The 26,256-nt window shown below is 50.5% G+C and overlaps 2 protein-coding genes across 4 annotated transcripts in view; both read left to right on the plus strand.

Annotated features, from left to right (window-relative positions):
* MBTPS1 (membrane bound transcription factor peptidase, site 1) overlaps positions 1–3,554 on the plus strand; it is a 44,962-nt gene extending 41,408 nt beyond the window's left edge. For all 3 annotated transcript variants that reach the window (XM_070451464.1, XM_020896579.2, XM_020896589.2), the window contains 2 exons: positions 1,158–1,288; positions 2,162–3,554. In XM_070451464.1, the coding sequence (XP_070307565.1) occupies positions 1,158–1,288; positions 2,162–2,358 (328 nt within the window). In that variant the 3' untranslated portion in view covers positions 2,359–3,554. The remainder of the gene's footprint in view (positions 1–1,157; positions 1,289–2,161) is intronic.
* Positions 3,555–10,326: 6,772 nt separating this feature from the next.
* Positions 10,327–26,256, plus strand: part of SLC38A8 (solute carrier family 38 member 8) — a 41,479-nt gene continuing 25,549 nt past the window's right edge. The window contains exons 1-2 of the mRNA XM_020915083.2: positions 10,327–10,515; positions 15,011–15,209. Coding sequence (XP_020770742.2) covers positions 10,327–10,515; positions 15,011–15,209 — 388 coding nt within the window. The remainder of the gene's footprint in view (positions 10,516–15,010; positions 15,210–26,256) is intronic.

The raw sequence follows: 26,256 nt of genomic DNA on the forward strand, positions 1-26,256 counted from the left end.
GTAATTAAATTCCAGAACAGGAGAGCGCTGTGAGAATGAAAAGACAGCCCCAGGTATATTCACCTGCAGGGTTATAAAGCTTAAATGTATCGATTCTATAACTTAGCATCGTCAGTTTAATTTCCAGACTGATTAAACTGAAAAGCAAAGTGAAATCATATAAAATAGAGCAGATTATAGTCCAAGCAGTTGCCCCGCTGGACGTGCCTGATCATAGCTGATCAGAAAGCCTCTTTATGGAGCTGACATCGCCTGGCTGCCCTCTGACCTGCCTCTTGACTGCTGCTAGAACTCAGCTCTCTGCTCTCACTTGGCCAAAGTAAGAGATGGGCCAGCAGGGTCCACATGAATAAGAAGCAGAACAGGGAATTCATAACTGCAAGCATATTTTATTCTCTTCCCTTGTTTTAGCCAGAATGGTCTTCAGATTTTCCGTCTGCACTCTCATCTCTGTGTCTTCCCACGCCGCTCTTGGCCATGTACCAGCCTCTCTTCCTCAGTTACATGTGCTTCCGATCTCAGAATTAGTACTGAGAGTAATGATGCAGTCAGAACGAGTCCAGTGCATTTTGCAAAGCATGTGTGTTCCCTTCATCATCCTGAGCCCTCAGGCAAGGCCCATGCTCACTCCTTTATTCTCGTGTTTCTGCCCATTGCTCGATTACTTGTGTGTCTACCTCGTTCTCCTTCCTGCGAGTGGTGTCCTTGAGGACCAGGGTGACAGCTGGCTCCTGGCATCGGGTCTGCCCCCTTTGCCACATACGAGTAGGTGCCCCCGGCTCTGCCGTCTCATGGCGGAGACTGGTCCTTCCAGCCGGGCTGTGTCCACTGCTGCTATCCACCAGCTCCTTCAGAGGTCATGTGTAGTTTTTTCATTTTCTGCTGGGTCGTGTTCCTGGTTGAAGCCAAGACAAGCTCCTGTTGGTGGTGTTATAGACCTTCTAGAACTGCATCTCATGCATAAGGTCTTGATCTGACGTCCTCGTCTGGGGTCCTGGAAGTGCCCCTCTAGTTGTCCGCAGTTGTGTTTAGATAGACGTAGATGGGACATCCGTCCACGTTTCTGTTTAAATCACTCTGTTTCTTAGGAATTGGGTCAGCTGCCTGGGCCAGTACAGTTGCTTATTTTTATTTTGTTTGAATCTGTTTTCCTGAAGTAACCTTTGGAAACACCAGAAGTTGCTCTCCATTGACCTGGACAAAGTGGTATTGCCCAACTTCCGATCGAATCGCCCTCAAGTGAGGCCCTTGTCTCCTGGAGAGAGTGGAGCCTGGGACATTCCTGGAGGTCAGTTCAGGGTGCTTTATTGTGGGGCTGAGTTATCCTATGATTTATTCAAAAGAGCCTCTCCCTCTCACCCAGGAGGTGGGCCAGGCCGTTCCTGTCTTTGCCCTCCTGGGAGCAGCGGTGGTCCAGGCTTTCTTCCTGGTACAAATCACAAGGCCGGAGCAGACCTAAAGGATCCACACATTGTGGCCTCTTAGAAAATCCTGTCTGAATTTTCAAATCTGAATTTATTTTGTGATGTTCGTCTGTCATAGCCTGGCCCTGAACCCTCAACCCAGACATCACCACCAATTCTCTGCCCCAGCCCACCTGGGATGGGACTTCCCTAACCTGGGATGCCCAGTTAATTTTGGGGTGTCCCTTCCCCCAAGTGACATCAGATGTCTCTCGCCCGCCCCCAACCCTGACAGGGCTTTGGCCTGAGTAGACTGCCGGGGGCCAGGTGGTCCTCTGTCTGGGACAATGGGACAAGTCGTTCTGGCAGAGCGTGGGCCCCTCTTCTGCTCTGGGAACCCCTGTGCTCCTACATGACTTTACAGCTCCCTGGAGGCACTTCTCCTGGTTCTAGGAATTGGCCAGAAAAACTCCAGAGATCAGGAAGAATAGGTACCCTGTCCCATGTGGTCCAGCCCTGTGTTCTGGAACCCTGGCATTGTCCAGGTATAGAGCTGACGACAGCACAAACCCCAGGATCCACCAGCGGCCACGCTCAGTTGCCCACCACAAGTCTCACCTGTGGGAGGCGTTCCCAGTGGTGAGGCAGCCGTCCTCACCTCCCTGCCGTCCTGTACTTTTCTTTCCTCCTTTCTCCGGGTCACTCTGAGCCCAGCTGGTTGCAGCCATCAGACTGACCATCTTCCCACTGTCCTGCAGGGATTATGCCCGGCCGCTACAACCAGGAGGTGGGCCAGACCATTCCCGTTTTCGCCTTCCTGGGAGCCATGGTGGTCTTGGCCTTCTTTGTGGTGCAGATCAACAAGGCCAAGAGCAGGCCGAAGCGGAGGAAGCCCAGGGTGAAACGCCCGCAGCTTGTGCAGCAGGTTCATCCGCCAAAGGCCCCCTCAGTGTGACACCCACCCAGCTGGTCGTGAGAGCCAGGGAGCGCCTTCGCGGGCAGCCAGGGGGCAGGTGGAGCCGTGGGGTCTGAGGAACCCTGGCTTGAAAGGGCTCAAGCCTTCAGCTGGGCGTGTGCAGGAGCTGAGAGCCTGTGCCGCGTGGGGCTAGGGCCACTGGAGGGCCCCGAAGGGCAGCCTGGAGTCATATCTCGCTAGCTGCCCATGCACCAAAGACTAAGACGACGTCTAAAGGCTGTCCGGGAGGAAGCGGCTCTGACCAAGCTAGACGTGCTCCATAAAGGCTATTTTCTATATTTATTGTTGGGGAAAAGTCACTTTAAAGACTTGTGCTATTTGGAAGCAAAGCTATTTTTTTTGTCAATGGAATGCAGTTTTTTACTATTTCATCACGAGGACTAACACAGATGCTGCGATCTCCTTTTTGATGAAAGGACAGACTGAGATTTGAAAGAAACTTGCACAAATCTGTGAAACATAGCCCTTCGCTTTATTTTTATAAGTATCAACTGCCATCATGTTTTGTAATTTGGATCTTGATGTCACCATTGTCGGTGAAGAAAATTTTCAATAAATAAGCATTACCTGTATGAAGCTAAGGGGCTTCCCATGTGGCTCAGTGGTAAAGCATCTGCCTGCAGGAGATGCAGGAGACATGGGTTCGATCCCTGGGTTGGGAAGATCCCTTGGAGGGAGGGAATGGCAACCCACTCCAATCTTCTTGCCTGGGAAGTCCCACACACAGGGGCCTGGCGGGCTGCAGTCCATGGGGTCACAAAGAGTCGGACATGACTGAACATGCATGCGTGCATGCATGAAGCTAAAAGGCAATGTGTAAGTGGTCCCTTTCCCACCTGTCCCTTTCTTCTGATGACAACCTGGAATGGGTTCTGAATCAGCCTATTGAATTTTTCTTGAGATATAATTCACTACTACAAAATTCTCTGTTTAAAAGTGTACAGTTCTGTGGGTTTTAGTATATTTACAAGTTTATGCCCCATTATTGCTGTAATTCCAGAACATTTTCATCACCTCTAAAAGAACCCTTGTACACAGTAGCAAGTCAGTCTCTGTCCCCTCCCCCACTGCCCCAGGTCGGCCCTGATGTGCTGTCTCTATGAGTTCACCTGTTCTGAACGTTGCATGTAAACAGCGTCATGTAATACATGGCCTTTGGGGACTAGCTGCTTCCATGGAGTGTGTTTTAGTGGTTTGTCCGTGTCATAGCTGTCTCAGTACTTCACTCCTTTCTAGACCTCAGTAACACTTGTCATGTGGACACGTCTTTGTTTATCCTCACTTGATGGACCTCTGAGCTGCTTCCACTTTTTATCTGTTGTGAATAGTCTTGCTTTGAGCATGCGGGTACCATTTTTGGTGTGGACATAAGTTTTCATTTCTGTTGGGATGACACCTAAGAGTAAAATCCTGTAACTTTATGCTTCATTTTTTGAGGAACCACCAAGCTCTCTTTCCAAAGCTTCACTGTTTTATCAAGTAGTTCCTGCCAGCAGTGTATGAGGGTCACAGCTTCACCTTCTCTCCAACACATGCTGTTACCTGTCTTTTTGACAGTTGCGCCCCAGGGGATGTGAACTGATGTCTCATTGTGGTTTGACTTGCATTTCCCTAAAGATTAGTGTTGTTGAGCATCGTTTCATTGGCCATTTTTCTGTCTTTGGAGAAATGTCCATTTCAGTGCTGTGTCCATTTTTTGAGTTGTCTTTATCATTGACTTGTAAGAGTTCTTTATATATTTCAGATGAAAGTCCCTTATGAGATACATGACTTGAAAATAGTTTCTCTCATTCTGTCGGTTATCTTTTTACTTTCCTAATGGTATCCTTATGGGCCTGAGTTTTTTATTTTGATGAAGTTCATTTTATCTGTCAGGGTCCATTTCTAAGATACCATTGCCTCATCCAGGGTAGCTTGTTAATTTTTAACCCCTGCCTGTATAGTCTGTTTCCTGTCCTTCAGCTGGCCCAGACATCAGCTTTCAGATGACAGGTGAGGACAGACTGACAGAAAAGGGCAGAGGTGGTGTGGGGTGAGGTCCCTGGGAGAGAGGGACCCCGGACGAGGGAGGAGCCACCAATGCCCATCTCTCCCTGCCACATGTCACCCTGGGCAGGTCACAGTGGCAGTGGCTGCTGTTGCTTTGAGGACTTAGAGACATTGCTGAGGGCCCTGCAGAGCTCTCCCATTCCCCCCGGAGACGGAGCTGGAAAAGGGGCTTCAGCAAGGTGAGTGAGCACAGATGGGGGGAGAATCTCTGCAGGACCACTTGATGGCATCTGCTTTGTGCCACCCTGTCCCAGGGAGAGCCCTGTCGGGGGTTGTGGGATACCAGGTCCACCTGGGAGGAACATGCCAGGGTCCTGGCTGTAGACCCAGACCAGCCACTTCCTTGCTGGTGGGCTGACGTCATCAAACCCTGGGCCTGATGCAGAGGCAGTGCTCAGTTATGTCCCCTGGCTGACGGTGGTTCTCTTCCTGGTGACACACATGCCCGAGGCCTACTCACTGCTTGGAAGAGTCCCCGTGTGTGTTTGGAGTGGACTCTCATTGTTCTAGGGAATGGCTCCGTGTCTTTTAAAACCAAAAGCAGGAGCAGCTGCCCCAGCACAGCTATAGATAGTCGTGGGAGTCCTCGAGGGCCCTGGGGTCTCCCAGGAGCTGAGCGTGGAGGTTGGCCCCAGGGCTGGTCCCTAACCATGCTCACCCAGCCAGGCAGCATCCTGACTGTGTGGAGAGGGGCCAGAATGGGGTGAGCAGGGTTTCCTCAGCCTTCCCTGTGTTGGCACCCGGGTCTGGGGTCTTCGCTGCACCACCTAGCCTCTGGTGCCCGGGCACAGGAACCCTGAGGCCCTCCCACCGAAACGAGCCTGTGCTCAGTGAGCCCGCCTGGAACGGTGGTGCTGCCTCTGCTGACGCACCGCTGGCCTAGCCTTGGGGATGTTTTGCGTGCATTAAGGGGTCTGGGTGGGTAGTCTCAGTCATCCTGTGATACCCCAACCACCATTTCTCAGCTGAGGGGGGCCAGCCTTCCAACCCAGATCTGGCCTGGGCCTGAGCTCTGAGCCCCCAGTGCCAGATTGCTTCTAATGGTGGGAAGGCTGCCTGCTTGCTGGTAATACTGGTGGTGCTACTTAATGTTTACTGGCTCCAAGATGAAGTGAGTTAAGACTGTCACGTGTAGAGTAAGTAGAAGTTTTCAGAGGAAAAAATTCAATTTTTTCCCCCAGTGGGTGGTGCTATTAAGAGGATGTTACTGTAAGAGGATGTTGTTTTAATTAGCTGGTAACACGAGAGCAGTGCAGGCAGAGATCCCTGGGCCTTGTATGCTCCTTGGGAAGAGCCTAGAAATCTGCCTTAAGGGGTCCCTAAGGTAAATAGGGACACAGACGTGTCCATGTCTGACCATTGTGGTGTGATCACTCACCTAGAGCCAGACATCCTGTAATGTAAAGTCAAGTGGGCCTTAGAAAGCATCACTATGAACAAAGCTAGTGGAGGTGATGGAATTCCAGTTGAGCTATTTCAAATCCTAAAACATGAGGCTGTTAAAGTGCTGCACTCAGTATGTCAGCAAATTTGAAAACTCAGCAGTGGCCACAGGATGGGAAAAGGTCAGTTTTCATTCCCATCCCAAAGAAAGGCAATGCTAAAAAATGTCCAAACTACCGTATGCTCGCACGCTAGCAAAGTAATGCTCAAAATTCTCCAAGCCAGGCTTCAATAGTATGTGAACTGTGAACTTCCAGATGTTTAAGCTGGATTTAGAAAGGGTAGAGGAACCAGAGATCAAATTACCAACATCTGTTGGATCATCAAAAAAAAAACAAGAGTTCCAGAAAAACATCTGCTTTATTGACTATGACAAAGCCTTTGACTGTGTGGATCACAACAAACTGGAAAATTCTTAAAGAGATGGGAATACCAGACCACCTGACCTGCCTCCTGAGAAATCTGTATACAGCTCAAGAAGCAACAGTTAGAACTGAACATGGAACAATAGATTGGTTCCAAATAGGGAAAGGAGTATGTCAAGGCTGTATATTGTCATCCTGCTTATTTAACTTTTAGGCAGAGTACATCATGCAAAATGCCAGGCTGGATTAAACACAAGCTGGAATCAAGATTGCTGGGAGAAATATCAATAACCTCAGATACACAGATGACACCACCCTTATGGTAGAAAGCGAAGAAGAAATAAAGAGCCTCTTAATAAAAGCAGAAGAGGAGAGTGAAAAAGTTGGTTTAAAACTCAACATTCAGAAAACTAAGATCATGGCATTCAGTCCCATCACTTCACAGCAAATAGATACAGAAACAATGGAAACAGTGATAGACTTTATATTTTTGGGCTCCAAAATCACTGCAGATGGTGACTGGAGCCATGAAATTAAAAGACGCCTGCTCCTTGGAAGAAAAATTGTGACCAACCTAGACAGCATATTAAAAAGCAGAGACATTACTTTGCCAACAAAGGTCCGTCTCGTCAAAGCTAATGTTTTTCCAGCAGTCATGTATGGATGTGAGAGCTGGACTATAAAGAAAGCTGAGCATCGAAGAATTGATACTTTTGAACTGTGGTGTTGGAGAAGACTCTTGAGAGTCCCTAGGAGATCAACCCAGTCAATTTCCTAAGAGGGACCAGTCTTGAATATTCATTGGAAGGACTGATGCTGAAACTGAAGGAAGCTCCAATACTTTGGAGACCTGATGTGAAGAACTGCCTCATTGGAAAAGACCCTGATGCTGGGAAAGATTGAAGGCAGGAGAAGGGGATGACAGAGGATGAGATGGTTGGATGGCATCACCGACTCGATGGACATGAGTTTCAGCAAGCTCTGGGAGTTGGTGATGGACAGGGAGGCCTGGCGTGCTGCAGTCCACGGGGTTGCAAAGAGTCGTACATGACTGAGTGGCTGAACTGAACTGAGAGCTGGGCACCTGCCCACTGCCCTGTGACTCAGCCTCCGGTCTGGCTGCTGACACCTGGGGACTCTTCCTATGGATGCAGTGGGTGGAGGAAGGTCGATATTAAGGCTGTTTGAAGATACTTTCTCACTTTCAAATGCCAAGGCACAGTTTTCCTTTAGCCGGAGCGGGACTGTGGATCGTAACTCAGGGGTCCATCCCTTTCATAGGGTGAGGGGACAGCAAGGCCCATGTTGTGGGCCGAGTGTCGCCTGGAAGTCCCCCGTCTCTGACTTGCTACTTACAAAAGGCCCAGAGCTAGGGTGGGTGGACCATGGGCCTCCACCCTGAGAGGCACCGACCATCAGAACTCGTGGTGCTGGGTATATCTGTTTCCCACTGCTGCTGTCACAAGTTACCAGGAAGCACTGACAACGTTTTTTCCCTGCAGTCCTGGAGGTTGTAAGTCCAAATCAGCTTTGTGGAACTAAAACGCGGTTGGTGCCCTAGGAGGGCTCCAGGGTAGAATTGGCTTCCTGGCCTGTCCCGGCTTCTCGAGTCACCCCCTCCTCACCTCCAGTGTGCACCAATCCACCCTCTGCTTCTGTCAGCCTTGTCTCTCTGCCCTCTGACCTCTCCTGTGTCCCTGTTCTCAGGGTAGGAGGGGCTGTTCCCACCACTCTGCAGGTGACCCCTGTGAGGCGTGGATCACAGTCCCAGGCCCTCAGTTTCCTGAGACCTGCCCATCTGTCTTCCAGAATTTTCTGAAGGGTGTGAGCACAAAAGCTCGTGGAAATGAGCTGAAGTCACTTTTCCCTGAAGTTTGAACCCTGCCAGGTGACCAGTACCTGTGAAGACGGAAAGAAGGGACCCGGGACCATCCCTGGCCGGGTGCTCCCCTGGGGGGCGATGTGGGGCTGTGTGCGGGATGCTGGGCTGAGCCCCTTGTACCACTAGAGCCGCCCGCCCACACAGACAGGCCCCAGGGGTGCCTCTCCTCCCCAAGAAAGGTCACGCAGCCCTGGGATTCAGCAGAGGGCATATCAAAGCCCCTCAGAATTAAGAGGCTTTCCCCATTGAGTGGAATTTCACAGCCCAGTGGCCAATTTCTAAGTCATGCACGTTAATGGGCAGCTAATGAGGGACCCAGGCGGGACAGGGAGGTGCCCTGGAGCCCTGAGCCCACATTAAAGAGTACAAAGCCTGCCCAGATTAAGGAGTACAAAGCCAGGCCGCTGTGAGGGCCCTTGATCTTCACTGCCTGGGGTGGTGGAGGGGGAGGGCTGAGCCATGTGATTTCGGGAGGGACTGGGCACCCCAGCCTCTCCCCCACCCCCACCGTGTCCTGCCACCCACTCACCCATTCATCCCCGCCCTTACTCATCCATTCCCATTCGGGCACCTTTGGAATCTGGACAGGGACGAGGGGGGTGGCAGTGTGACACTGTTCGCTTTGAGGGGACACTCGGGGCTGATTCCCAGCTCTGGCACTGGTCAGCTGTCACGTTTCGAGCCACTTGCCCCACCTCAGGGGAGCCCTGCTCCATACAGACCATGGCGACAGCCCTCGGGATTGGGCGAGAGGACTCTGGGAGCTGTCCAGCATGCCCTGCAAGGCCTGGGTCCCAGTGAGACTGCACACGTGGGGGCCGCGGCTCTACGGCCCAGATGCCAGCCCGCTCTGGCTCCTGTCCCCTGGCACCTGCAGACTCACCTGCCACTCAGCAGACCAAATGGAGCCGCTGCAGCGAGGGGGCATCGTCGTGGGCTCGAGCCCATGAGACACGATTTTGGTGCCCATCTCTGCAGACACTTGGACTGAGGGAGGCACTGAAGATGTTTAACTTAAAGCATCAGTTCTCAGGAAGGGCCTCCGTACCCCCGAGTCAGCAATGCCACGGAGGGACCCCACGGCCCGTGCTTTAACACACTCTCGAGGGGATTTGAGCCTGGGTGCCGGGAACAGGCAAGTTCACCTCCGAATTCAAGATCTGACCTTCACGGACCTGTGTTTTCCAGATTGGAACTGTTTCCTGTATTCTGGCTGTATCTAAGCTGACTGTGTCAGGTTGGAGAGGTGGCCTCTACTCAAAATGTGGTCCAGGGACCCCCAGCACGCTGCTCACCCAGAACAGGGTGAGCGGGTTGGCTCTGGCCTCTTAACCCACCTCCAGGTGATTTGAGGGTTCATTAGTCTGCAGAGCCACGCGGTGAAACTCCTGGGCCTTTGCCTATGTGAATCTCCAGCCCCTCTGCGAGGAGGGCAGACAGACCCCTTTCTGTAGCTGGGTAGCCAGGCACGGCGTCCCTAGCAGGTGACAGGAGGGGGCCTGGAGAGGTGTCCTGGTAGGAGGCCTTGGGCCCCCGGCCTAGGTCGCTGGGTGAGATCAGCCAGCTCCCCTGACCCGGGGCTCAGGGAAAGCCCCGCCCCAGTGCTTCTTAAGCCTCCTCTCCTCCCCCGCTCAGACCAGCAGCCTCAGAAGCTGCAAGTTCTTGGGACGGATGGCCTGACCTCTTGGTCCCATCCTCCTAGATTTGGGGTTGTGACCCTCACCCATGCTGTCTAGGGCCCCCCACGATTCCTGACTCATTTGCCCACCCCTCCGGGTCCTCTGGAGTGAACCTGAATCCCATCCCCGATGGCCCAGGACTGCTGGTCTCCGTGAAGACTGGACTTGGTGGTAAGGACCAGGTGCTGGAGGCAGGGGGATGGGTGAAAAGAATGATAGAGGGAGGAGTTTGGGGATTGGAAGAGAAAGGGGAGGGGGTGGCCCCGGTGGCAGGAGTGCCCATGAACAGGGGTAAAAGTTGGGGGGAAACATTTGTTGAGGGGAAGGCATGAGGACCAGGAGTTACAGGGCAGGTGGGTGCGTAACACTCTGGAAAGGGGATCAGAGGCTCGGAAAACGATAGAGGCCAGGGTGGTTGCGATGGATGCCCTGACTCAATGGAGGAAAAACCCCTCCAAGCTGGAGAAGGATGCCGAGAACAAGGGAGGAGGTACCGAGACGACCCCCCCTCCCCACTCTGCTTCCAGCCATGGAGGGGCAGACCCCAGGAGGCGGAGGCCTTTCGGAAAAGCCGGTCCCCACGGCCACAGGCCCTGGCCTGTCCTCGCTGGGCGCCGTCTTCATCCTCCTGAAGTCTGCGCTGGGCGCTGGTCTGCTCAACTTTCCGTGGGCCTTCCACAAGGCGGGGGGAGTGGCCCCCGCTTTCCTCGTGGAGCTGGTAAGTCGTCGGGGGCTGTTTCACGGGGTGGGGCGGGGCAGGGCGGGGCGGGCGAGGGTGGTCTTTGGGAGCAGGTGGGAGCTGAATTTTATTTTTCCAGGTGGAGCCCTAGGCATTGCTTCTGTAGAGTTGCCTGTCTTCAAAATTACTCCTGTGTTTTGTTTTTTTGTCCCTCGGCTCATGGGGGAGAATGGAAAATCCCGGTGTAAACCTGTAGACCCGGGCCGTGAGCATCCTTGTAACTGAGGGCCACGCGGCCAGGTGTGGCTTGGGGCGAGGGGTGGGGGAGGGCAGGTGGAGCTGTGCTCGCCACACCTGCAGCCGATGAACCCGGCCTGTGAGCTGAGCCACTGCCTGTCTTGGCGGCTGGTCTCCACTCCACAGCTAAAGCCCAAATCCCGTGGGCAGAGCAGGACCGACTTGCCGTGAGCCCCCAGCCTGCCAGTGTCAGGGGTGTTCGGCCACTGCTGCGTGTGGAGCCCGAACTCCCTCCCTTTCCAGAAAGTTCCAGGGACTGACCGTCCTCAGCAGAGAAGAGCTGCTGGTTAGCACAGCTTCATTTTATTAGCTGATAGGAATCAGGCGTTTCCTGGTGAGCTCTTTGACGGGCATCATGTCAAAGGCTTTTTCCTGGCAGCCGCTGATAAGGGCTCCGTTGGGCCTTTCTGATCCTTCTGGAAGCTGCCAAACACCACCCTGCGTGGTGTCCAGTAGCTCGTGCCGCCCCTGCGCTGGCCCAGCGCCTGTCTGGACCATGCAGGCTCTGTCCTCCTGAAGCTTGTTGTAAGGGGGAGCTTGGATAAGATTCAGGGAGTCGAATGAAATGGTGGGCAGTGTGATGGGGAGGGGTCGGGGCGACCTCTTTGGGAATGGTGGAAGCTGAGAAGCCCCCTCCAATGCAGCACTGAGCCCCAGCTTGTGTGGGTGCACGTGATGGGCAACAAGGCTGTTTGCTGTCCCCGAACAGGGAGCCTGACCTCCAGCCACAGAGGGTCAGCAATGGAGCGGGTGGGGCTGGCGTGGGGATCCGTGTCAGGCACAGACGGGCAGCAGGCTGGGCTGAGGCAGGCAGGCGCCCTGCTCACTCCCCAGGCTCTGTGTGGGGTCTCCCAGCGCCTCCAGGGCCGCAGATGCTGACTCTGGGTGGGTGGGCCTCCCTGGTGACGCGGATGCTGCTGGGGAGGCTTGCCGTTGGCCCAGGATGGTCTAAAGCTCCTGCCCTGAGCAGGCAGACTTGAGGAAAGGGGAGCCCAAATAGGAATAAATGGAAACTCCCCACAAGGGAAAAGCTCAGGCTGGTGAGCAGCTAACCCTTCCCCCACCCCATTTCCTGTCTCTCCCTCTTCACCAGAAAGTTCTGCCCCGTCTTGGGTTGGCAGAATGTAAACATCCCTGCCACTGGGAGGCTAGTGGTGTGAGATTTTAGGTCTCTAATGGCTCCATTAGCATTGGAGGATTAATGAAATTAATGAGCCTGGATCTTCCTCGGCTCCAAAGAGACAGACAGCCTGGCCAGGGGCTTTTGCCAACTGGCTGCTCAGAGGCTCAGGGACCCTCTTGAGGGTCACCCAGTCCTATGTGGTCAGCTCACTGCGTTAGCAGAGACGCACCTCCACTGGCCGAGGCTCAGTCTGACCCCCTTCACTTCCTTTTGTCCAAAATATTTACTAGTGCCTGCTATGTACTGGGTTTTCTCCTGGGGGCTGAATGTAAGCTAAAAGACATGATCCCAGTCTCCATGGAGCTTAGAGTCTGGTGGTGATCTCCAAGGATCCCCACACTGTATGCAGCAGCCCCCTGGATCGAAGGACCACAAACTGAGGCGTGTAAAACAACCAAAGTGTATTCTCTCCCAGTCCTGGAGAGTCATGTCTCCTCAAAGGCTCTAGCGGAATGTCCTTCCTTCCTCTCCAGCTCCTGGGGCTCCAGCTGTTCCTTCGCTGGTGGCCACGTCGTCACTTGGCCTGCTCCTCTGTGTCTCCTCCTTTTCTGTCTAAGGACACTTGCCATTGGATTTGAGGCCCGATCAGTCCTGGGTGTTCATTGGAAGGACTGATGCTGAAACTGAAACTCCAATACTTTGGCCATCTCATGCGAAGAGTTGACTCATTGGAAAAGACCCTGATGCTGGGAGGGGTTGGGAGCAGGAGGAGAAGGGGACGACAGAGGATGAGATGGCTGGATGGTATCACCGACTCAATGGACATGAGTTTGAGTAAACTCCAGGAGTTGGTGATGGACAGGGAGGCCTGGCGTGCTGCCGTTCATGGGGTTGCAAAGAGTCGGACACGACTGAGTGACTGAACTGAACTGAACTGGATCATCCAGAATGATCTCATCTCAAGGTCCTTAATTTTACCTGCAAAGACCCCTTTTCATCTTCATTATCTGTGCCTGCAAAGACAGGTGCCACTAAGTCCCTTTCACAGGTTCTGGAGACTATTGAGGGGATTCAACCCACCATAAGAAAAATTGTGCCCATAAAAGGCATCGCTCAGCCAGAGCCTGAAACAGAGGGCTGAGCCCACCTCAGGGGTGAAATGTGGGGAAGCTTCCTGGAGGAGGTGACCTTGGGGCGGGGGGTGGGGGTGGTAGGGGGTAGGGAGGTCCCAGGTGAGGGGCGGTGGTTGGAGGCAGGAGGGAGTTGCAGGCAGAGGAGCCACCTTGGACAGAGGTCCAGGGGCTGGAGGGAGCATGTGTGTTCTTTCTGGCTCTGAACTTCCAAGTTTCTCTGACTTGGTCCAGTTAGATGATGCCCTCAGGCTGCTGGAGTGGGAGCAAGCCCGCAGTCCGGGCACGAGCTGTGTCTGGAGGGGCCAGCCTAGCTCTCCCCCGGCTTCTAGGTTGAGCTCCTTGCCACTGCTGCGTGCTTCTCCTCCATAGAACTGTGGGAGGGGGTCTGAGTGTGGAGACCAGGTCCAGCCTGGAGAGACTCAAAAACATTTAACTCTGTGGACAAGTGGGGCTCAAGTGCATCGCTGGGGATGGGTGTCGAGTGGCACAGATGATTTGGAAACAGTTTATAAGAAATTACCAGAGTTGAACACATGTCTACCCTGACACCCACGAATTCGACTCCTAGATGTGTGTCCAGGAGAAGGAAACGTGGGTCCTCAGCATGACTTGTTCTAGAATGCTCAGCTCTTCGTTCATAGCAGCCAAAATGAAGGACAGCCCAGATGTCTGGCAAAAGGGACTGGACCAGCCAAGTGATTCTATCCACCCGGTGAAATAGCACTGAAGAAACATAGGAATAAACTACTGATGCATACAGGGCTGGCCCTCCCAAGTGTTACTGCTCAGTGAAAGAAGCCAGATAGGAAAATATATAAAAGCAAAGTACTATTAGAGTGGCTTTTTCTGGATCTAGGGTGGGAACAGGAGGGGAACTCAGGGATGTGATGTTCTGTGTCTTGGTAGAGGTTCAGGTTGCACATATGCCTCAGTTGTACCCCTTCCAGTGATGCACTCATGACTCTGTGCATTTCATGGTGTGTAAATTTTTTCTTACAAGAGAGGACTAAAAACAAACATCAGACTCCAATTAATGACATGCATGCCCAAATCTTTGGGGGTAAGTATACTGATATCCACAACTTGCCTTGAAATGTACCCTCAAGTTTAGATGGACATGTGGACACATGGTAAGAGATGTGATAAAATAAGCACAGGGACCCACTCCTGGTAGAATCTAGGTGGTGAGGACACGGTGTTCATTGTGAAATTCTTCCAATTTTCCTAGATGTTTGAAAAGTCTTCATAGTGTTGGAAAAATTTAAAGTGAAGTATGGAGAGCCCTGGAGAGGGAGTCTGGAGAGTAACAACGACCATTTCTTTTGTTGTTGTTAAATATTTATTTATTTGGCTCCACCGGGTCTTAGTTGTGGCCCAAAGCCTCTTTAGTTGAGGCCTGTGAACTCTTAGTTGTGGCATGTAGGATCCAGTCCCCAGGACCCTGCATGGGGAGTGCAGAGTCTTAGCCACCAGGCCACAGGGCAGTCCCCGACCGTCATGTCTTGAGCAGGTACCACCTGCCAGGCACTGAGCTGAGTGCATTATTGCTTTGTTTGGTCCAAATGCTTCACAATCCCCCAGTAAGGTAGATGGTATCATCCCCATTTCACGGATGGGAAAACAGAGTGATGGTTGGCCTCATGCCACAGAGCAGGTGAGTGGTGGGGTTGGAATTGAACCCAAGTGTGCCTGCTTCCTAACCACCGTGCCTTATGGCTCTCCACCCACAACCCGTGTGATCTTAGGAAAGTAATTTAAACTCTGGGTTTCCAAAGCCTCATTTGTCCAGCTGGTGTGGTTTGGCATGGATCCCAGATTTACAGATTTAGACCAGCGTGGCCTCTAGATTCCACCTGCTTTGTAACTCTGGTTTTGAGGAATGGGCTGGTGGCTCGTCAGGCCGGGGCCTCTGCAACTGAGGCTCGCTGGGAGTGGGCTGAGCAGCTGTTGGCATGCCCAACGCCACGGTCCTGTTCGGCAGGTCTCCCTGGTCTTCCTGATCAGCGGGCTGGTCGTCCTGGGCTATGCTGCCTCCGTCAGCGGCCAGGCCACCTACCAAGGCGTGGTCGGAGTGCTCTGTGGCCCCGCCATCGGCAAGCTGTGCGAGGCCTGCTTCATCGTCAACCTGCTCATGATCTCCGTGGCCTTCCTCAGGGTGGTCGGCGACCAGCTGGAGAAGCGTGAGTACCTGCGCTGGAGTCGAGGTGACCCCGGTGTGGAGCTCAGGGCTCCTGGTGGATGAGCAGGACGTGGACATGGGGCTGGGCCCTGGGTGAGCAGCAGAGGCCGAGACCAGCCCTAGTTCCTAACATTGTAGGGAAGGGAGGTCTAGGATGAGTAATTACCAGTATAGCGGAAGTCAGGGGCGGGGGGCTGTGCTGGGGTGTCCTGTGGGGACTCGTTTTACACATGGCAGGTGGCAGCAACTGCAAAGACATCCCTGTGAGAGAGAACCAGTAGCACCTTGAGTTTTGGGACCTTGAAGACTCTGGGCCCACGCACCCTTGGCCTCTAGCCCCCCACTAACAATTTCCCTCTAAGTACTGCTTTGGCTGCGTCTTACTGATTTTGATATGTTCTGGTTTCACTTTCATGTCGTTCAAACCTTTGCTAATTTTTGCTGCAATTTCTTCTTTGACCCTTGGGATGTTTAGAATTGTGTTTCAGTTTCCAGTGATTTGGGAGTTTCCTCGATGCGCTTGTGGTTTCTCCCTCAAGTGCGTCATGGTCAGAGAACACATGTACGTTGCTGTGGCATTTGAGACCTACTCTGTGGCTCAGGTGCAGTCTGTCTTGTTGACCTCTATTTTTTTAAATATTTGTTTATTTGGCTGCATCGGGTCTTTGTTGTGGCATGTGGGCTCTTCGTTGTGACAGGTAAGGTCTTTATTTGTGGCATGTGGGATCTAGTTCCCTGAACAGTGATTAAACCCTGGGCCATCTGCATTGGGAGCGTGGAGTGCTAACCACTGGAGCACCAGGGAAGCAAGTCCCTTACTGAGCTCTCAAAGGGTGTGTATTCTGTGGTTGTTGAATGCAGTGTTTTAGAACTCTCCATTATGTCAAGATGATCCAGAGCTTAGGTCAGACCTTCCATGGCTTTGCAGATTTTTGGGGAGTGGGCAGCAGGGTGGGGAGGTCTAGTTATTCTGTTTGATTCTGAGAAAGTGTTAAAATCTCTGGTTATGATTGCCGATTTGTCTATTTTTCCCTTTAATCCTATGAATTTTTTGCTCATGGTTTTTGAAACTCTTGTTATTAAGCACACACTGTGAATTGCCTTTTTATTATGAAATTTCCATTTTTGTCTCTGAATTACTTTGTCATTATATCCGCCTTCTCTTCTATGAATATAGCCTCACTAGCATCCTTAAGATTAGCGTTTGTACAGAATTTCTCTTCCCACTCTTTTACTGTGAACCTAACCATGGCTTGGAATTTTAAAATGCATTTCTTGTAGACAGCATATGGTCAGGTCTTGCTTTTTTATCATCTTGACAGTCTTGGGTTTTAATTGGACTATTTTAGACTTTTACTTGGAATGTAATTACTGATATGATGAATCTCAGTCTATTTTACTGTTTGTTTTGTCTGTTCTGTCTCTTGAACCATGAAAAAAGGCCCCCAACACGGGGTTTTGGAAATTAAAAGCTCCCATGTGTGGGAAGTGCTTTCATCCCTCAAAAAAATAAAAGTTGGTAAATCTGAACCTCTCAGTGGGTAAATGGGTGCAAAGATGCCCTGCCTGACCGTGGCCAGAAGAGGTTATGTCAAGTTTCAATTACGATCGGCTGGTGTTGCTGCTCTTAGGAGACGAATTCTGAGGTGCTGCCATGTGGAGAAGGATTCTCAGGGGATGTGGAATTGAGGAAGACTCTAAAGGGCTGCATTGTTGAGAAGGATCTGTGGGCTGTCGCCTAGGCAAGGATCCTGAGGGGCTGCTGTGTTGCAAAGGATCTGTGGGTCTGCCATGTTGAGAAGAACTTGGGAATGCTGGGTGATGAGAAGGGTCCCAGGGGCTGCCATGTTGGGAAAGATTCTGAGGGGCTGCAGTATTGAGAGGGATTTGGAGGGCCGGCCATGTTGAGGAGAATGTAGCAATTGCAGTTTGGGAAAGATTCTGAGGGGCTACCAGGCGAGAATGATTCTAGGGGCTGCCATGTTGAGAAGAATTGTAGGAGCTGCATGCTGGGAAGTATTCCGAGGACCTCTGTGTTGAGAAGAACGTTAGGAGGTGATTTTTTTTTTTTTGGAGGTTTCTCAGCAGCTGAGGTGTTGAGAAGGATCTGAGGGGCTGCTGTGTTCAGAAGGATTCTGAGAGGCTGCCGTGTTAGGAAGGACCTGAGGTGCTGCCATGTTGAGAAGAATTTTGAGGGTCTGGGGTGTTTAGACGGATCCTTGAGGGGCTGCTGTGTTGAGGATTCTGAGGGGATGCCATGTTGAGAAGCATCTGTGGCCTGCTGTGTTGGGACAGTTCTTGAGGAACTGCCTATTTGGGAAGAGTTCTGAGGGACTGCTGTGTTGAGAAGGTATCTGAGGTACTGTTGTATTGGGTAGGATTCTGAGGGTCTCCATGTTGAGAATAATTTTAGGGACTGCCATGTTTCTGAGGATTCTCAAAGGCTTCTGTGTTAAGATGATTCTGAGGGGCTGCCTTGTTGAGGACACTGAGGACTTGTAGTGTTCAGAAGGATTCTGAGGGGCAGCCATATTGGAAAGGATCTGAGGAGATGCAGTATTTAGAGGGGAAGGATTCTCAAGGCCTGCTGTGTCAGAAGGATGCTGAGGGCCTCGGTGTTAAGAAGAATCTTAGGGGCCACCATGTTGGGAAGAATCTTAGTAGGTGCAGTGGTGGAAATGATTATGAAGGGCGGCCATGTCAAAAGGATTCTGAAGGCTTTTGTGTTGTCAAGAATCTGAGGGGCTGTGGTGTTCAGGAGGATTCTGAGGTAGTGTCATGTTGAGTAAGATTTTGAGGTGCTTCACGTTGAGAAGGATTCTGAGGGCCTGCTGTGTTGGGAAGAATCTGAGTGGCTGTTGTGTTGAGAATGATTCTGAGGCATGCCGTGTTGATAAGGTTTGTGAGTGGATGCCATGTTGGTAAGAATTCTGAGGTGCTGCTGTGTTGAGAAGGATTCTGAGAACGATCTGAGGAACTACCATGTTGGGAAGGGTTCTTAGAGGCTGCTTTGTTTAGATGGATTCCTACGGGCTCTCATTTTGAGAAGGATTTTAAGGGTTGCTGTGTTGAGAAGAATCTTAGGGACTGCTGTGTTGATGAGAATTCTTAGTGGTTACCATGTTTGGAAGGATTCTGATGGTCAGGTGTGTCACAAGAATTCTGAGGGCTTTTGTGTTGAGAAGTATCTTAGGGGCTGCCATGTTGAGGACAATTCAGAAGGGATGTCTTGTGAGATGGATTCTGATGGCCTCTTTGTTAGGGGCTGCTGTGTTGAGAAGGATTCTGAGGTGCTACAGTATTGGGAAGGGTTCTGAGGGGCTGTAATATTGAAAAGATGCTGATTCAGATCCTCCTCCTGAGGATGATTTGAATGCCTGCAGTTTGGGGAAGGATTCTGAGGGACTGTGATATTGAGAATTCCCAGCTGCTACTTTGTTGAGAAGTGTTCAGATGGCATGCAGTGCTGAAAAGAATCTTAGGGGCTGTCCTATTAGGTGGGATTCTGAGGGCCTCTGTGTTGAGAAGAATCTTAGGGGCTGCCTTACTGAGATGGTTCTGAGGGACTTCTGTGTTCAGAACGTTTTATGAATGGCTATAGCATTGGGAAGGATCTAAGGTGCTGCCATATTGAGATGTTTTTGAAGTTTGATCCCTGGGTTGGGAAGATCTGGAGAAGGAAATGGCAACCCACTCCAGTAGTCTTGCCTGGAAAATCCCATGGACAGAGGAACCTGGTGGGCTACAGTCCATGGGTTGGATAGAGCCAGACACGACTGAGTGATTTAACACACTGAGAGACTGCCATGTTGAAAATGATTTTGAGGGCCACCTGTATTGAGGATTGTGAATGGTTGCTTTTGGAGAAGGAAGTGAGAGACTGACATATTGAGAGGATTCTGTGGGACTGCTGTGTTGGGAAGGATTCTGAGAGCAGCTATGATGAAAATTATTTTGAAAAACTGCATGTTGAGAAGGACTCTGAGGTTCTGTCTATTGAGAAGAATACAAAGGGCCTGCAGTATTTGGAAGGATTCTGAGGGACTGCCATGCTGGGAAGGTTCTGATATGCCGCAATTTAGGTGGATCCTGAGGGCTATTGTGTGAGAAGGATTAGGGGGCTATTGTGTTGAGAAGGATCTGGAGGAGGGCTTCTGTGTTCAGAAGGATTCTGGGGGCTTTCTGTGTTGGGAAGGATCTGAGGGGCTGCTGGGTTGGGAAAGATTCTGAGGGCCTTGTGTTTAGAAGAAGTTTAGGGGCTGCTGTATTTTGGAGGGTTCACGAGAGCTACCCCATCGGGAAAGATCTGAGGGAGTGCTGTGTTGACAAGGATTTGAGGGACTTTTGTATTGGGAAGTATTCTGAGGGATGCCACGTGAGAGGCATTCTAAGGGGCTGCTATGTTGAGAGGAATTTGGGAGGGCTGGCTTGCTGAGGAGGATCTGAGGTGCTGCCTTGTTGAGAAGGATTCTCAGGGCCTGCAGTGTTAAGAATGTTAGCAACTGCAATTTGGGAAGGATTCTGAGGGGCTGCCATGTCAGGATTTTGAGGACTTTTGTATCGAGAAGTATTTTAGGGGCTTAGGATCAGAAGGGCTGCATTGTGAGATGGATTCTGATGACTTACCTGTTTAGAAGAATCTTAGGGGCTGCTGCGTTGAGAAGGATGTGAGGAATTGCTATGTTGAGAAGTATTTGAGGGGTGCTGTGTTTAGATGTATTCTGAGGAGCTGCTATGTGGAGAAAGATCCTTTGTACCTCCCTGTGGAGCAGAAACTTAGGGTTTGCCATGTTGAAAAGGGTTTTGAGGGTGTGCAAGGTTGAGGAGGATCTGGGCAATGTCGTGTTGAGTAAGTTTTTGAGGTACTCCATATTGAGATGGATTCTCAGAACCTGCTGAGTTGGAAAGGATCTGAGAGGGCTGTTTTTTTGAGGATCTGAGTGGATTACATCTTGAGAAGGATCTGTGGGGCTGCTGTGTTAGGAATAATTCTTAGGTGCTGCTCTGTTCAGGATTCTGACGGGCTTCCATGTTGAGAATTCTGAGGGGCTGTTCTGTGAGATGGATTCAGAGGAAGGACCTCTGTGTTAAGAAGAATTTTGTGAGCTGTCATGTTGAGGATTTGAGGGCCTGCTATTTTTAGAAGGCTTCTGAGAAGGTGCAGGGTTGAGGATCTGAGGTAGTGTCATGTTGAGTAATTTTTGAGGTGCTCCATGTTGAGAAGGATTCTGAGGGCAGCTGTATTGGAAAGGATCTGAGGAGTGTTGTGTTAACAGTGATTCTGAAAGTGTACCATGTTTAAAAGTATTTTGAGGGATGTGTGTTGAGCAGCATTCTGAGAAGCTGCTCTTTTGTGGAGGATCTGAGGGACTGCCCTGTTGGGAAGGATCTGAGGGGCTGCCAAGTTGAAAAAGATTAGGCCTTCCTCTCCTGTTGAGGAGGATTCTGAGGTGCTGCCTTATTGAGAAGAATTCTAAGTGGCTACTGTGTTGGAAGGATGTGAGACGCTGGTGTGTTGGGAAGGATTTGGGGGGAGCTACTGGATTGAGAAATACTCTGTGTGACTGCTGAGCTGAGGATTCTGAGGTGCTGCCATGTTTCAAAAGATTGTAAGGGGCTGTCATGTTTAGAAGGATTCTAGGGTCCTCAAAATGTTGACAAGGATCTTAGAGGTAGCCATCTTTTGGAGGATTCTCAGGGCCTGCTGTGTTGAGAAGGATAGGAGAGCTACTGTGTTCAGAAGATCCTGAAAGGCTGCCATGTTGAGGAGGATTTCAAGCTGCTGCCTTGTTGAGAAGTGTTCTGAGAGCCTGTTGTGTATGGAAGGATTCTGAGGGTACAGTGTTAAGAAGGATCTGAAGGGCTACTGTGTTGAGAAGAATTTTGGGGGACCACTGTGTTGAGGAGGATTTGTGATGCTGCCATACTGAGAAAGTTCTGTGGTGCTGCAGTGTTGGGAAGGATTCTGAGGTGCCGCAATGTTCACAAGAATTCTGAGGGGCCTCAGTATTGAATCTTAGGGGCTGCCGTACTTTGGAGGATTCTAAGGGGCTGCTGCCATGTTGAGAAGGATCTGAGAGGCTACTGTGTTCACAAGGATTCAGAGGGGCTGCCATGTTGAAAATGACTATGAGGGACTGCTGTGTTGAGTAGAATCCTGAGGGGGTGCCATATCAGGATTGTGAGTACCTCCGTGTTGAGAAGAATCTTAGGATCTACGTTGCTGTGATGGTTCTGAGGGGCTTCTGTGTTCAGAAGGCTGCTGAAGGGCCACAGCTGGAAAAGATCTGTGTTGCTACCATGTTGAGAAGGATTCTGAGTGACTGCTGTGTTGAGAAGGATCCTGAAGGGCTGCCATGTTGAGAATTCTGAGTGGCTGATCTTTGGGAAGAAAGTGAGAGGTTGCTGTACTGAGAGGATTCTGAGGGACTGCTGTGTTGGGAAGAATTCTGAGGGCTTCTATGATGAAAATTATTTTGAAGAGCTGTGGTTAAAAAGTTATGGAGGATTCCAAGGTGCTGCCTTGTTGAGAAGGATACTGAGGGTCTGCAGTGTTTGGAACGATTTCATGGGACGGCTATGTTGGGAAGGTTCTAAGATGCTGTGGTTTAGATGAGGGCTACTGTGTGAGAAGGATTCTAGGGGCTTTTGTGTTGAGAAGGATTCTGAGGGGCTGCAGGGTTGAGGAGGATCTGAAGCAGTGCTATTCTGAGTAAAATTTTGAGGTGCTCCATGTCAGAAAGATTCCAAGGGCCTGTAGTGTTGGGAATGATCTGTGGGCTATTGAGAATGATTCTGAGGCAAGTGTGTTGGGAAGGATTGTGAGCAGATGCTGTTAGTAAGAATTCTGAGAAGCTGCTGTGTTGAAAAGCATCTGAGGGTCCACCCTGTTGGGAGGGCTGGGTATTGAGGAGGAGCTAAGGTGCTGCCTCGTTGAGAAGGATTCTGAGGGCCTGAAGTGTTCAGAAGGACCCGAGGGGCTGCCCTATTGGGAAAAATTCTCAGGGGGTGTAGTATTGAGAAGAAGAATGTTAGCAGCTGTGGGTTGGGAAAGGTTCTGAGGGGCTGCCATTTTGAGGAGGATTTGTAGGGCTCCATGTGAGTATGATTCTAGGGGCTCCATGTTGAGAAGAACTGTAGGAACTGCCATGCTGGGAAATATTCTGAGGGCCCCTGTGTTGATAAGAATCTTAGAAGGTGCTGTGTTTTGGAGGATTCTCAGGAGTTATAGGGGAGAAGGCAATGGCAATCCACTCCAGTACTCTTGCCTGGAACATCCCATGGACGGAGGAGCCTGGTAGGCAACAGTCCATGGGGTCGCTTAAGAGTCAGACACGACTGAACGACTTCACTTTCACTTTTCACTTTCAAGCAATGGAGAAGGAAATGGCAACCCACTCCAGTGTTCTTGCCTGGAGAATCCCAGGGAGGGAGCCTGGTGGGCTGCCGTCTATGGGGTCGCACAGAGTCGGACACGACTGAAGCGACTTAGCAGCAGCAGCAGGAGTTATAGTGTAGGTGAGTATAGTGTAGTTATAGTGAGGTGCTGCCATGTTGAGAAGATTTTCAGGGACTGGGGTGTTTGTTAAATGGATCCTTGAGAGGCTGCTGAATTGATGAGAGTTTTGAGGAGCAGCTGTTCTGCAAAGGATCTCAGATGCTCCCATACTGAGAAAGATTTATGTGCTGCTGTGTTAGGACAAATTCTGAGGCACGGCCTGTTTGGGAAGAATTTTGAGGGTCTGCCTCATTGAGAAGGATTCTGTGGTGCTGAGGTGTTGGGAAGGACTCCAAGGGAATTCTTCTGAACTTTTCTGTGTTCAGAAGAATTTTAGGGGTTGCCATGTTTTGGAGGATTCTCAGAAGCTACTTATTGAGAAGTATCCTGAGGGCCTATAGTGTTTGAAAGAATTCTGTGGAGCTTCCATATTGTGAAGGACCTGAGTAGATGTGGTGTTGACAAGGATTCTGAATGGCTGTACTGTTGAGAAGGATCCTGAGGGGGGCTGCCACATTGGGAAGGATTCTCATGGGTTGTCATGTCAGAAGGATTCTGAGGGCCTCAGTGTTGAGAAGAATCTTAGGGGCTGCCACGCTGGGAGGAATCTTAGCAGTTGCAGTGGTGGGAATGATTCTGAAAGGACTGCCATGTCAGAAGGATTCTGAGGGCCTTTGTGTTGTCAAGAATCTGAGGGGCTATGGTGTTGAGGAGGATTCTGAGATAGTATCATGATGAGTAAGATTTTGAGGTGCTCCATGTTGAGAAGGATTCTGAGGGCCTGCTGTGTTGAGAAGGATTCTTAAAGCCTCCATGTGGAGCAGAACCTTCAGGGTTGCTTGTTGTAAACGATCTGGGGGACTTCTGTGTTCGGAATGATTCTGAGGGGCTGCAGCATTGGGAGGGATCTGAAGTGCTGCCTTGTTGAGAAGGTTGCTGAGTTTCTGGATGTGAGGCGCCTGCTGTGTCACAAGGGTTGTGAGAATCTTAGGGGCTGCCGTGTTTAGAAGGAATTCTGAGGGTTGTTTTAAGGAGAACTGAGGTAGTGTCCTGTTGAGTGTGTTTTTCAGGTGCTCCATGTTGAGAAGGATTCTGAGGGCTGTATTGGAAAGTATCTCATGGGCTGTTTTGTTAATTCTGAGGCGTGGGATGTTGGTAAGCATTCTGAGGTGCTACTGTATTGAGGAGGCTCTGAGGCGCTGCCATGTTAAGAAGGATTCTTAGGGGCTGCTGTGTCCAGAAGGATTGTGAGGGACTTCCATTTTGAGGAGGATTCTGGGGGGTTACCGTGTGAGGTGGATTCTGAGGACCTCCACATTCAGGGGCTGTCGTGTTGACAAGGATATTGTGTGCCTGCTGTGTTGAGGATTCTGAGGGCCTGCTGTGTTGAGAAGAATTTTGAGGGGCTGTTCTATTGGGGAAATATCTGAGAGGTGTTATATTAAGAGGGGTTCCCAGGACTGCTTGTTGCAAAGTATTCTGAGGGATATGTGGTGAGCAGCATTCTGAGAAGCTGCTGTGTGGCAGAGGATCTGAAGGGCTGTCATATCAAGAAGGATCTGGGGTGCTACCATGTTGAAAAGGATCTAGGTGCTTCTGTGCAGAGGAGGATTCTAAGAGGATGCCATGTTGAGAAGGATCTGTGGGCTGCTGTGTTAGGATGGATCCTGAGGAACTGCCTGTATGAGAAGAGTTCTGAGATGCTGTGGTGTTGAGAAGAATTCTGAGGTGCTGCAATGTTGAGAAGGGTTCTGAGCAGCTGCTGTGTGGAGAAAGATCTGATGTAGTGTCATTGAGGGGCTACCATATTAGGAAGGATCTGAGGTACTGCCATGTTGAGAAGGATTTTGAGGGATCAGATTATTTAGATGGATCCTTGAGGAGCTCCTAAGTTGATGAGGGTTTTAAGGGACAGCTGTTTTGCAAAGGATCTCAGCTGCTGCCATGCTGAGAAGGATATAGGTGCTTCCGTGTCGAGGAGGATTCTGAGAAGATGCCATGTTGAGAAGGCTCTGTGACTGCTATGTTGGATAGGTTCTGTGGAACTGCCTGTTTGGGAAGAGTTTTGAGGGGCTGTTGTGTTAAGAAGGTATCTGAGTGACTGTGATATTGGGTAGGATTCTGAGGGCCTCTGTGTTAAGAATAATTTTAGGGCCTGCCGTGTTTCTGAGGATTCTCAGAAGCTGCTGTGTTGAGATGATTCTGCGGGGCTGCCTTGTTGAGAAGGACACTGCAGACTTGTAGTTTTCAGAAGAATTCTGTGGGGCTGCCATATTGGGAAGATTCTGAGGTGATGTGATTAAGAAGGATTCTGAGTGGTTGTCCTGATGAAAAGAATCCTGTGGGGCTTCCTCATGGGTTGGATTTTCACAGTTTCCTGTGGTGGAAGGAAAGATTCTGAGGGCCTCAGTGTTGAGAAGAATCTTAGGAGCTATCATGTTGTGAAGAATCTGAGGGGCTGTGGTGTTGAGAAGGATGCTGAGGTACTGTCATGTTGAGTAAGATTTTGAGGTGCTTCACGTTGAGAAGGATTCTGAGGGCCTGCTGTGTTGGGAAGAATCTGAGTGGCTGTTGTGTTGAGAATGATTCTTAGGCATGCCGTGTTGATAAGGTTTGTGAGTGGATGCCATGTTGGTAGGAATTCTGAGGTGCTATTGGATTGAGGAGGATTCTGAGGGAATTACATGTTGAGAAGGATTTGAGTGGCTGCCATGTTGGGAGGGATTCTGAGGGCTTCAGTTCAGTTAAGTCACTCAGTTGTGTCCAACTCTTTGTAACCCTATGAATCACAGCATGCCAGGCCTCCCTGTCCATCACCAACTCCCGGAGTTTGCTCAAACTCATGTCCATAGAGTCGGTGATGCCATCCAGTCATCTCATCCCTGTCGTCCCCTTCTCCTCTTGCCCCCAATCCCTCCCAGCATCAGGGTCTTTTCCAATGAGTGAACTCTTTGCATCAGGTGGCTAACCTATTGGAGTTTCTGCTTCAGCATCAGTCCCTCCAGTGAACACCCAGGACTGATCTTCTTAGGATGGACTGGTTGGATCTCCTTGCAGTCCAAGGGACTCTCAAGAGTCTTCTCCAACACCACAGTTCAAAAGCATCAATTCTTCAGCACTCAGCTTTCTTTAGACTCCAACTCTCACATCCATACATGACTACTGGAAAAACCATAGCCTTGACTAGACGAACTTTTGTTGGCAAAGTAATGTCTCTGCTTTTTAATATGCTATCTAGGTTGGTCATAACTTTCCTTCCAAGGAGTAAGTGTCTTTTAATTTCATGGCTGCAATCACCATCTGCAGTGATTTTGGAGCCCCCAATAATAAAGTCTAACACTGTTTCCATTGTTTCCCCATCTATTTCCCATGAAGTGATGGGACCAGATGTCATGATCTTAGTTTTCTGAATGTTGAGCTTTAAATGAACTTTTTCACTCTCCTTTTTCACTTTCATCAAGAGGCTTTTTAGGTCCTCTTCACTTTCTGCCATAAGGGTGGTGTCATCTGCATATCTGATGGCAATCTTGATTCCAGCTTGTGCTTGTTC

This window comes from Odocoileus virginianus, chromosome 20 (assembly GCF_023699985.2).
Source record: "Odocoileus virginianus isolate 20LAN1187 ecotype Illinois chromosome 20, Ovbor_1.2, whole genome shotgun sequence".
NCBI lineage: Eukaryota > Metazoa > Chordata > Mammalia > Artiodactyla > Cervidae > Odocoileus > Odocoileus virginianus.